The sequence below is a fragment of the Sphaerulina musiva genome, assembly GCF_000320565.1.
Source record: "Sphaerulina musiva SO2202 unplaced genomic scaffold SEPMUscaffold_12, whole genome shotgun sequence".
In the NCBI taxonomy this organism is placed as follows: domain Eukaryota; kingdom Fungi; phylum Ascomycota; class Dothideomycetes; order Mycosphaerellales; family Mycosphaerellaceae; genus Sphaerulina; species Sphaerulina musiva.
In genome coordinates, this window is record NW_016017394.1 from 1,213,523 (window position 1) to 1,224,603 (window position 11,081).

The following is an 11,081-nucleotide window of genomic DNA, read 5'->3' on the forward strand; positions in this document are numbered from 1 at the left end:
CGAGTAATCTTAATACCGGACCGCTACTAGTATCGTAAGTGTCTAGAATAATCTAGAATTTATCGAATAATTTAGTTGTAAGGAACTCCTTGCGCCTTCTAGTCTATAAGAGCAGTCTATACCTATAGTACGTATAAATACTCTACTACAATGTATACGTTCGTAGTGTTTATTAGTCCTTATACTTTTAAGCTTACTCTTAAGCTTCTGTTTCTGCTTCTAGATATAGTAGAGGGCCCTAGTATCTACTATAGTATTGATCTTATAGTAGTACTCTTTATATACGAATGCTGTTAACGTCTTGTTCTACGCGTAACTAAGCTTTGCCTTCTTACGGTCTAGGTAACTATCGTAGAATAGCGCGAGTTTTATAAAGAATATTAGGGTATTATTGCGTAAGCTCGTTATCTATACCTTTAATCCTTTATAAGCGCTCTCGCCGCCGGAGGATATATTATAACCAAAGTACTACAGTTTATTAGTCTAGGCCTTTACGTACTTCTCCTTATAAACCTACTATACAGTCTATAGATAGCAAACAATCTTCTACTAGCGCTTAGGCGTATCCTTAACGAAAGTAGTAGGTATAGTAGGATTGTCGAGTAGCCGTACGATAATATCTAGCTCTTCCTCTAATTCTATATCTGTTTCTATAGCTGTAAAGGCAGCTCTAGATATAGTATTTTAATACTTATTATCGTCGCTGTTGTCGCTATAGTATGTTTCGCCGTACTTAGCCCGCTCCTTAAGTATAGTATATATATCGTTGAATGCCTCCTTAGAACCTATATAGCGATAGTTTCTATAGAGAGCGAGGAATTCCTTAGCAAGCTCGCTCGGTACGAATCGATTAGTCTCTTTATTCTTCTACTAACCGAACGTCTTCGCTATATAGGCCCTAACTGCTATGTCTATATACTAAGTATAGAGTATAGTATTAGTACCTAGAAACACCCCTTTAAGTACGTTTATCGCTACCCTATCTCTATTATAAACAAATACCTTAGGATCGTTAATCTCGTACTTGTCGAAGAGATTCTAGAGCTACTAAAATACCTATATATAGCTATTATAGGTCTTATCTTCTATAAGTATATAGGCGAGTAGTAGGACCGATCTAAGGCGACTAACGAAGTTAAAGCATAAAAGCGGCAGATCTAACTTAACGATATTATAAGTATAGTCGTAAATAAGTACCTTAGTATTGTCTACGTAGATACGGATAAGGTCGGAGTATATAAAGAAGAGGTACTAGAGCCGGCCGTCGTTGTACTTATAAGCAAAGAAGAAACCCTCTTCTTTAAGTATCGTAATTAACTAATCGATCGGGGTTTTGCTAACAATAAGCTTATATCGTATCTTCGCAAACTTATTATAGATATCTCGGAGTACTAGCGTAGCGCCTATTCCTAAGAGCCCTGCCTTAATAATAAACTCTTGCTTAGCTAGCGCGCGTATCTATAATAGTAAGATACTAACGTTACGGCAGTTTCGGAGGAACTCGCGGAAGCGGCTACCGCGCTATTAGCGGCGGTAGAAAGGGAGTCCAATTAAGTCTATACTCAAATAGTTATAATATGTTTTCGTACTAAGACTAAATAACTACTTACTATGTTTATTACCTTTGTTAATAGTAGTAATAGTTGCTATAACCCGATACCTAATCTTCTAAGTATACTGCTTCTTCCGTAATATCCGTCTAGTACGTACTTTAACAAGCTTGTTAATACGGTCGCCTCGGGCGTACCGAAGTATAAGTTTCCTTACTTTGTCTAAGCCTACGAAGTACTTACGGCCGCTATTCTTTATCTATACAACACTATAGCGAGCACTATAGGCGACGAGGTATACGTATGTTGATGCCTTATTAAGGAAGCGCTAGCGACGAGGCTTAGGGATTTCGTAGCGTAGTCCGTAGTATACGTTCTTATCCTCTATATCTATAGAATTACTCGATTCTGCCTAAATTCCTCTATTTCCGGGCTCTTGCTATACATTACCTACTACTGTTAATAGCCTTTCTTAGCTCTATAATTAGCTCGGAACTAAGTCCGTTAGCTATAGTAGTCGTTATAGCTTTTTGCGAGTTAGTATAGAGGTATTCGTAGTTAGTATTTCGCTATAGAAGCTAGTATTAGGTATATTACGGTTACTATATTATATATTGTCGTTAGCTATAACTAGCGCTATAACTAGCGCTGTTACTAGCGCTAGTATAGGGATATCTGTATTGCTATCGTACCTACTAAGATTAAAGAACTCGTCTTCGGATATCTCGCGATTAGCTAGGCGCGCTCGTTGTCTTCTAATTTCTCGCGCTAAGGCTATCGCTATCGTAGTTACTATTGCTATCGTTATCGTAAGCGATAGCGCGAGCCTTAGTTCCGGTACTAACGCTATTGCTATCGTACTTTTAGTATCTTTAGGCTCTTTATATTGCTAGTTAATAGTAATTTCGAGATCTGCGTCTGTCTACTAGGCTATAAGATTAAGTATAATAGCGTTAAGGCTAGTTACAAAACCGCTATAAAGTAGTACTTAATTATTATCGTATTCGATACGCGCTAGCTCTATCGAATTAGCAATAATAGCTATAATCTTACTGTCTGTCTGCGCTATACTATATACTACAGCCGTATATATATATATATATATATATGTTTGTGTTTGTATATATATAGGAAGCGTTATTAGCGTTGTGCGAAAATTCTTTGCGAGCTAAGAGATATGCCTAAGGCATATATAGGGGATATAGGGAAGGCATTTTAGGGTGCAACCCTAAAAGGCCTCCCGCTATATAAAAAAAAGCCTCCCGCTATATATAAAAACCCGTATTTTGATAAACAACAACAACAACAACAATTACAGATCGCAAGCAGATCCTCTTTTTGCGAACATCTCTAGACAAACAGACTCCTCTAGCAATTCTAGTATGTTGATAAAAGTCAATACCAGTCCGTCTATATAACATTCACCTCAGCAGCAGCATCCTCGTGCTATCTTCGGCAGAATTTCGAGGTCTTAGGGGCTGGAAATATCATTCTTTATTTCTCTATCCCTTTCCAACCTGCCCTGATCAGAGTTTCTGGGCACAAGGGCGTTTTTGGCGTTCCCAAGGAAGCTTAGGCACAAAACAAGTGCCATGTATGAACAGGGTTGAGTACAGCCAGTGGGAGAAGCAGAGACGAACAGTGGTGCTCCAGGCTGTTCAAAACCATCTCACCCTTCTGGCAGTACTGTTCTAATAAAGACAATTTGGCAAGTGCCAGGATCACTGAAGACATGGCACTACAGCAACATTGAGCCTAGAGCTGACCACGGTGAGGTAATAATAGTTAATACCAACTCACGCAGAGACTACTTGTATCCTATGCCGCCCCTATCGCTCGCCAACGAGCATACTGCCTCCTAAGCACACATCCCACCCTATACGTTCATTACTTTCCTACTATCTCGCCTCACCATGGGTTCCTCTATCACTGCTGCTGTATTTGCAGCTCTCTCGCTGACCTCTCTCGTCTGGGCACAGACAGACGCCGGTGGCGATGATCATTTGGCAAGAGACCTCGCTACGCTCATGGCTTTTGCTGCAACCATCACTGTGGACGACACAGGACTTAAGGCGAATTGGACTGGCGATGATGTCTGCACGTTTAACGCAACCAAGTGCGACATGGTTCCGGCAGGATACAAGGCCCTCGTTGGACTTGGTAGGCGGAGGAGACGTGAACCCATTTTTCACCATCATGTCCAGCTGACCATATCTATACAGACTTCAATCAATACGGTCTTGGCGAAGGCCTGCAGTTGACTGGTTTCCTGGATGCGCTGACTGACCTTCAATTTTTTCATGGTAAGTGTTCGCTTTGACGAACCGGGGAAAAAAAGAGTACCTATGGACAGATCCTGACTGAGCGCAACTTTACAGCCAACGGCAACGACTTCGAGGGCATGATCCCAGACCTTAGCAACCTGCAGAACATCAGTGAGATCGATCTCAGCGTCAACGGGTTAAGCGGACCATTTCCAACTGAAGTTCTGGACCTTCCACTGATATTCTTGGACATCCGTTTCAACGTAAGCATTCTGCAGACCTGTCACGGGAGCAGGAGGGGGAACGGCACGACTGACTTGATGTTTGATAAATAGGAATTCGAAGGCGAGCTTCCCGCCAAGGCCTTCGCAACCCCAACCCTTCAGGCCCTCTACATCAACGTGAGTATATCACATATTCTTCTTTTTTTTGCTACGACGTGGCTCTTACTAACACTGCCCGTTTCTAGAACAATAAATTCACCGGACCCCTTCCAGAAGCCGTTGCCACCGATATATTCTCCTTCTCCATGTCCGCCAACCAATTCACAGGGCCGATTCCTGAAAGTCTTGCAAACTGGGCTGACTTGGAAGAGGCGTATATGCAGGAAAATCAGTTGACTGGTATTATCCCCGAGTCACTTTGCGGGCTCACCAACATGAGCTACATTAATGTGGCGTTCAACCCCGATATGAAGGGAACTTTGGGTCCAATTTGCACAAGCCTGCTGAAGAATGACGGCCTCAATATCACCGGTACTGGTCTCAAAGCCGCGTCCTGAAAGCGGGAATTCAGGTGGAGCGAAACTTTGACAGCCGATTGATCTGGCTACGAAAAGCATCGATTGTGTGGATGTTGTTGTTGATGTTGTGATGCAAGTAAGAGGGAAAGGTCGCCGTTGTGTGTGTGTGTCGTACAAGCGGATCGCCAAAGAGCAGGGCTTGGAGGCGTCCAACATGTATTGACTACCTAGGTAGCCTGCCTACTGTCTTCGTCGTCGAATCAGCTCATATCTCCATTCTAGCGCTTTCTCTTTCTTTCTTTCTCTTCTTCGTGATACGTATATGATATGTATTCGCCTTCCTTACCAACTCCCTAGACTGTTCCAGCCCGTCTAGACATTGCACATGATCTGGCTTTCCACCTCCTTATACTCGGACACGCTGTTCTGGTAAGTAAACCATTATCAACCTCTCTCCTACTTCTTCCCAATTGAGAGAGACTCCGTTCTCTTGTCGCCCTTCACACCCGACAAAGGCCGAGGGAGGAGTGGCCGCAGGAGTAGGAGTAGGAGTAGTAGTAGTACGGTATACACATTGCACTCTTGGCGTGTTGGTGTAATATAATTCCGCCTTATTCAATACCTGACCTCCTACCTAAGGTACATCAACATGTACTACCTACTGTACGGAGGTAGTTGACTAGTTTCATCGGGCCAAGCGCCGATAGACGAGCCTTGGCGCCGATCTGTGATATGATCCGCTTCGGTTGGTGAATGAATTGAAACTAACCCAGAGCAGACCATCATGACGACGGTTGCGTGTCTCTCACATGCCCTTGGCCCCGTCCCCAGGAGCGTGGCGCGGGCGCAAAGGTGGTAGTACATGTTGAAAGCCAGTAGGTGGGAGGAATGTGTTCGAGCGCTCTCCTCTCCTCTCCTCTCCTCTCCTTCATAATCCCCTCCCCTCCCCATCGATTGCTTGGACATGCCCACTGACGGCAGACCACTCCTGGAAGCTCACGCCTCGCAGACTCGATTCGATATGAGCCAGCAGATGGAAGGCCAGAGGAGGAGGGAGGAGGAGGAGGAGGACAAGAAGCAGGAGAATACGAAGACGAAGACGAAGGAGAAGGAGAAGAAGAAGAAAAGGGTGTTGGTGGTGGGAGCGGGAGCTGCTGGTATGGTTTGGTTGCAACATAGCATGATTCTCTGTCATTGAATGCATCGCTGACGGGGGGAACGAATACAGGAATGTCCTGTGCCCATCATCTCGCCGAGCATCCCGACAAATTCGACGTGACACTGGTGGACGCCGTCGATTATTGCGGTGGACAGGCATACTCGATCCCGTTGGACAAGCAAAAGACAGGCGCATCATGGCTGAATCAGGGAGTCCAAGGGGGCTCGTACATCTTCCACCACACTATGGCTATGTTTGGTAGAAATGGCTTCTGGGCGGATCCTGTCAAGCTCCAGGTCTCCTTTGGCAAGGGAGACCAGTTCTGGAGCAATGTATACCCGACCAAGATGCTGGAAAAACACAAGTCGGAAGTCGTCAAGTTCTTCCGCATGCTGAAGATCATCCGAGCATTGGAGCTGTTCTTCGCCCTCGTTCCCATCAAACTGCTCATCAAGCTCTTCCGCTTCTCCGAAGAGTTCGCCAATGTAGTCGCTCTGCCCATGGTGGCACTGTTCTTGGGCACCGGCAACTATGCGCCCGAAGTGCCCACCATCATGCTGGACCGCCTGTGCACGAGTCCTACCTACGGCATGTGGTATCCTCCTGACAAGCACAGCGTTGCTTCCAATATGCCTCCCATGGTAGTCTTCCCCAATCTCAGCGACTTCTACGACACCTGGCGCAAGAACCTACTTAAGAAGGGCGTCCACATCCGCCTCTCCACTGAAGTCACTCAGATCACGCGACGAGACAAGAATGGCGTCCAAGTCAAAATCATCAGTCGCACCCCAGTCAAAGATGGTCATAACCCCGACTCGGCATGGGTACCCGACAACGTAGAAGGCTCCAAAGCCGATGCAGACCAAAGTGAAAGCGTCGAGGAGTATGATGAGATTGTCCTCTGCGTGCTCACAGACACTGCAAAACGCCTCCTCCAACCCACCATCACCAGCCTGGAGTCTCGTGTTCTCGGCTCAGCAAAGTTCGCCAACGATATCACAGTCACGCACCAAGACCACGAATACATGAAGAAGTACTACGAAAACTTTTACAATGAGGAACTCGCCGTATCCTCCATCAATAATGTGGACATGTCATCTCGAAACGACTGGGCAAAGGAGAATTTCAAAGCCATGTACCTGATCCGCATGTATCAACAAGACCTGACCAAACTAGAAATGTGTTTCGACTGCACCAACTACCAACCCCAATTCCCTCCCACGGTACCCTTTGACAAGCACGTCTTCCAAACCATCTTCCTCAACAACGACCGAGACTCCCATCTCTGGACGCGCGACGAGATTCAAAAGGACAAGATCATCCGCGAAGATTGGTGGCATCAACTCTGTCACTCCTGGACCCATTACCTCTTCGTCGTCCCCCGAATGATGTTCCTCCAGGGCAAACGCCACACACGCTACGCCGCCAGCTGGACCTTGGTCAACGCGCACGAAACCGCATGCATCTCTGGTATCGCAGCAGCTGTCGATCTCGGCGCGGAATACCCTGCTGATTTGGAACGAGACCAATTCGCTTTTCTGGCTTTTCGATTGTATAATTTGATTGCCTACGGGAAGTGGACGAGGAGGAATTTTACGAAAAAGAATCAGGAGGGAGAAGGAGCGGATTATGCGACGGGGAATGAATATGGGAGTGTGTATAATGGACCTGGAGTGAATTCGAGTGAGGAGAGGAGGATTTGGAGACGGGAGGTGGAGGCGGGGAGGAGTTTGAAAGTTGAGGATTTTTGAGTATAGGTACCGAATGGGTTGATTGATTTTGGTTATGAGGTTCCGTGGAGAAGTTAGATGGTTCTACCTACCTCCTACTCTACTGAAGTGTGTGCGTATAGGGGAAAAAGCTGATTGCACTCATGCAATTCAAACTGTCCTCCTGCTTCGTAACCCACTCAGAATCCGTCCTCGTCGAGTGCCCCAACCTCAACCGTCCCCCTGCCTTTATCCCTCCCCTCCATCACTCCAGCATCAATCTAGCCGGCGTAGCCGCTCTAGTCCTCATCGCCCTTTCCCTCATCACCCAGTCCTTATCATCCCTCCCAATCTCACTACAATATATATATATACTCTGCAGCATAAGTCTTCAATCCTTCCTTGCAAGTCTCGAAAAACGTACGGTAGAAACCAATAACTTTTCTTTTCTTCCGTGAACTTCAACAGGAAAAAAAAGGAAACACTCGACTCGACTCGCATTGAACCTGCCCGGGGCAGTGTTCTGGGCTGGTTTTGTTTGTTTGCTGGGGTGGGGTTTTTGGGGGAATTAATTATTTACTGGATTCTGGAATCTTCTGGAGAAAAAGACATGAAGACGGCTATACCCTCGAAAGGTTCATAATGAGCTTGGAGCCAGCGACGAAGTAAGTGAGAATTCTCTAGGGTTGACGGTAAAGTTAAGTAAAGGGGTTCTAGAAGGCATAGCATAGCATAGTATATAGCACGAGAAGATCTGGTATAGGAGCAGCAGCAAAATGATGACAAAGTCGGTATAGTCGAAGAGAAGTGGCTCGTAAGCATTGCCAAGCCCTAATAAGTGAAACTTTGACATACTGACTCGATTGCCTTTTTTCTTCTTTTTCTTCTTCTTTTCTACTATACCTCACTTCATCTACCTACTACCATCGGCAACAAACACATTCTGATCCGGAGATGCAAAGAGAAGATCCTAAGAGGAACTCTGATTCCAAACTTCCAGCTCAAGTGAAAGTTGCGCCGGGCTTCTGTTACTCAATTAGCAGCTTATTTCCCCCAGTACATTGGAGCAACATCCGATTTCTATAAATGAACAGTAAGTAAGTAAATAAGTGCTGCGACAATGGTCAGATGGCTAATCGTCTCCTGTACAAAGTTCTTAGCTTGTATAACTACAGTCATCTAGATCGGCTGTACTGCAACAGTCAGGCAGCATACATAGCAGCCTACTGCCTACGTACCTGTACCAATACAAGGCTTTCCAGCATAGCGTCTGCTAGCCAGCTGCGTCCATCTTGGACGATCGTACAATAAGACTCGTCGCTTATTATTATTACGGTTGACGTCGGTGGACTACCTACCTTGGCAGTCTAGCATACAGCAGTAGTACGCCTCAGGACATGCCATACGGCAGATAATACAGACTTAAGTATATATACATATACTTTTTCATATCCGGGAGTTTCGGCCCGCCCATCTCTATCGCCTAGGTACGATGGAAGTATGAAACGAGAAGGGTGCGTTGGCTCTGCGCGGATTGTAGGAGGGAAGCACAGCATATCGATTGATTGCTTGAACGTTCATGTTGTTGACACTGCCCGGGCAGTAGGGAGTGGGATGTTGTCGTGGTTGAGGTGCGTGGGGGTGAGGGTGTCCCGGGGATAGGGCCAATTATACAGCACCGCCAAGAGATGGTGACGGTTGCAGGACACAACTTGGATATAGTATCTTTTCTATATTTCTGTCGTTAGGACGCTTAGTCGTTCTTTGACTGCCCTGTAGGACCCGTTGTACAAGAGATGACAAGTCAAGACAAGACCAGACAAGACACTTGTATCTTCCAGGCTGCGATTGCTAACCACTCATATCAAGGCGGTATACTGTATCTAGCAAGCCGTCGGAGCAGCCTACAACGTTGTACAGTATCCTGTACCTACGGTGATAGTGTCTACCAGACGCTGTGCTCTTACTTGTTCAAGTATGTATATACCTAGTCAACTGGTCCAAGCGAAACTTTTGCTAGTTCTAACGAGCAATTTGCATCTCATCGAATAGGAGGTATTTGAATAAAAATCAATAGTGGCCCTACATATCTCTCTGCTCAGACAGTCACACAACAGCGCTGCACAAGTACCCAACGACGATCTCTTCCCCAAACCTCTCGTCTAAGCTGCTCGACGTACATATAAAACAAAAAATCATACAGATGCCCACCTTTTATTCATTCGACCGTGCTCATGCCAAGTTGCATCCCGCATCGCTCCCGGCGATCTCTCGCAGACTCGCAACACCGCTCGCTCTCTGGCAGATTCTCGGCCGTACTTTGTTGCGGTGACCGGACTGCCCTCCCCGCTGCACAAGTGTGAAGAAGGTTTTGCTAGGGTTTGTGCTGATCTAGATCTTCCGTGCACGACATCAGCTGCTGTTGCTTGGTACAGTCGTAGACTTGTTGGTTGTTGGGACTGTCACTTACCTGTTAGTATCCTCACTTTATGCATAATCAACTGCCCCCCTGTCTGCTCCCTTTTGGCTGTTTTCTTCAGACCTTCGGACCCGGTCATACAAGACGACAGACAATTGAAAAAAAAAAACGCCCCGCAGCTGGAAATATCATAGGGATGATGAAACACCGCTACATACCTACCTCCACTACAAATAATAACTACCTACCTGACCCTTTTTTTTTGTGTTTCTCCTGCGAGAGGGATTGCTGCGCTGCTGTGCGTGGTTGCACGCCCTATCCAGCTGGCAGTACTAGCGGGGACTGGACGCGGCAACGGTCTCTGATGAACGGCGACCTATCTAGAAGTCCATCATCACCATCTTCTGCCAGATTCACGCTGTGATCGGTCCGAGACGGGGAATGTCCATCATGATCTCCTGATGCAGACTGTATGTATATCCATACAGCATGCAGCGGGCCAGGTGCATTTGTACGACAGATATACCTCAGGTATACCTCTTCGCAAGCGCTCTGAGAAAGAATCTGCTCTCATTCTGCTGTGTTATACCGGGTTACACAAGACAGCGGCACAGTGCAGGGCGGGGACCATCGATCGGCATGCAGCGCTACTTGCTACCTGACCTGTTCTGCAGCTCGCCATCTCAATACGCACATACACTACCTACACACACATACATACACGAACACACACACACACATACACGCCACCTGCATGCACAGTGTAATGACTGAATCTGGCTATAGACCTGTCACCGTATACTACAACAGTATCATCGGATACGGAAGCTAGATTGTTTCCTGTACCGAGACTATGTCGGCCTCTCTCTCTCTCTCACTTACACACTCTCTTCTTTACACACTCACACACTCACATACACTCACATACATTGCCAAGGCTCTCTTCTTTCAAACAGACTAGACATCGGGGTCCGCGATGGAGAATGGACGGACGAATATGGCTATCCATTCTTACGCCCGCTGTACAGGACGGGAGACGACCAACTCCTATTTCACTTCTCGATTGCTCCATGGACGGTACGGTACACTGTGGGGCTGCTGACCATGATTCCATGAAGCTGCTGGCCATGGCCGTTGTGGCAGATGGCAAGAAGGGGGTTTGTCCTCCAACGGCTGCAGAAACGTGCCAGACGTGCTTCGCCTCGTTACTGCTCTCTCTCTCTCTCTCTCTCTCTCTC

At 46.4% G+C, this 11,081-nt stretch overlaps 2 protein-coding genes across 2 annotated transcripts; both read left to right on the plus strand.

Annotated features, from left to right (window-relative positions):
• The first annotated feature begins 3,489 nt into the window (after positions 1 to 3,489).
• On the plus strand, positions 3,490 to 4,679 carry SEPMUDRAFT_94473 (L domain-like protein). The gene is made up of 5 exons (XM_016910638.1): positions 3,490 to 3,710; positions 3,773 to 3,853; positions 3,929 to 4,077; positions 4,150 to 4,215; positions 4,284 to 4,679. The coding sequence occupies exons 1-5, from the start codon at positions 3,578 to 3,580 to the stop codon at positions 4,593 to 4,595; spliced, it is 741 nt and encodes a 246-aa protein (XP_016756765.1). The 5' UTR covers positions 3,490 to 3,577; the 3' UTR covers positions 4,596 to 4,679.
• An 821-nt stretch (positions 4,680 to 5,500) lies between these two features.
• SEPMUDRAFT_152258 (FAD/NAD(P)-binding domain-containing protein) lies at positions 5,501 to 7,704 on the plus strand. Its single transcript, XM_016907334.1, has 2 exons — positions 5,501 to 5,713; positions 5,785 to 7,704. Exons 1-2 carry the CDS (start codon positions 5,521 to 5,523, stop codon positions 7,464 to 7,466), a joined length of 1,875 nt encoding a protein of 624 aa, XP_016756766.1. The 5' UTR covers positions 5,501 to 5,520; the 3' UTR covers positions 7,467 to 7,704.
• The last annotated feature ends 3,377 nt before the right edge of the window (positions 7,705 to 11,081 follow it).

Bases quoted from the DNA above. Each gene is read 5' to 3' on its own strand.
- SEPMUDRAFT_152258 (XM_016907334.1), top strand. From the start codon at position 5,521: ATGCCCACTGACGGCAGACCACTCCTGGAAGCTCACGCCTCGCAGACT. The intron at 5,714-5,784 runs GTATGGTTTGGT...GAACGAATACAG, and splicing joins GGTGGGAGCGGGAGCTGCTG to GAATGTCCTGTGCCCATCAT.
- SEPMUDRAFT_94473 (XM_016910638.1), top strand. From the start codon at position 3,578: ATGGCTTTTGCTGCAACCATCACTGTGGACGACACAGGACTTAAGGCG. The intron at 4,078-4,149 runs GTAAGCATTCTG...TTTGATAAATAG, and splicing joins TCTTGGACATCCGTTTCAAC to GAATTCGAAGGCGAGCTTCC. The intron at 4,216-4,283 runs GTGAGTATATCA...GCCCGTTTCTAG, and splicing joins TTCAGGCCCTCTACATCAAC to AACAATAAATTCACCGGACC.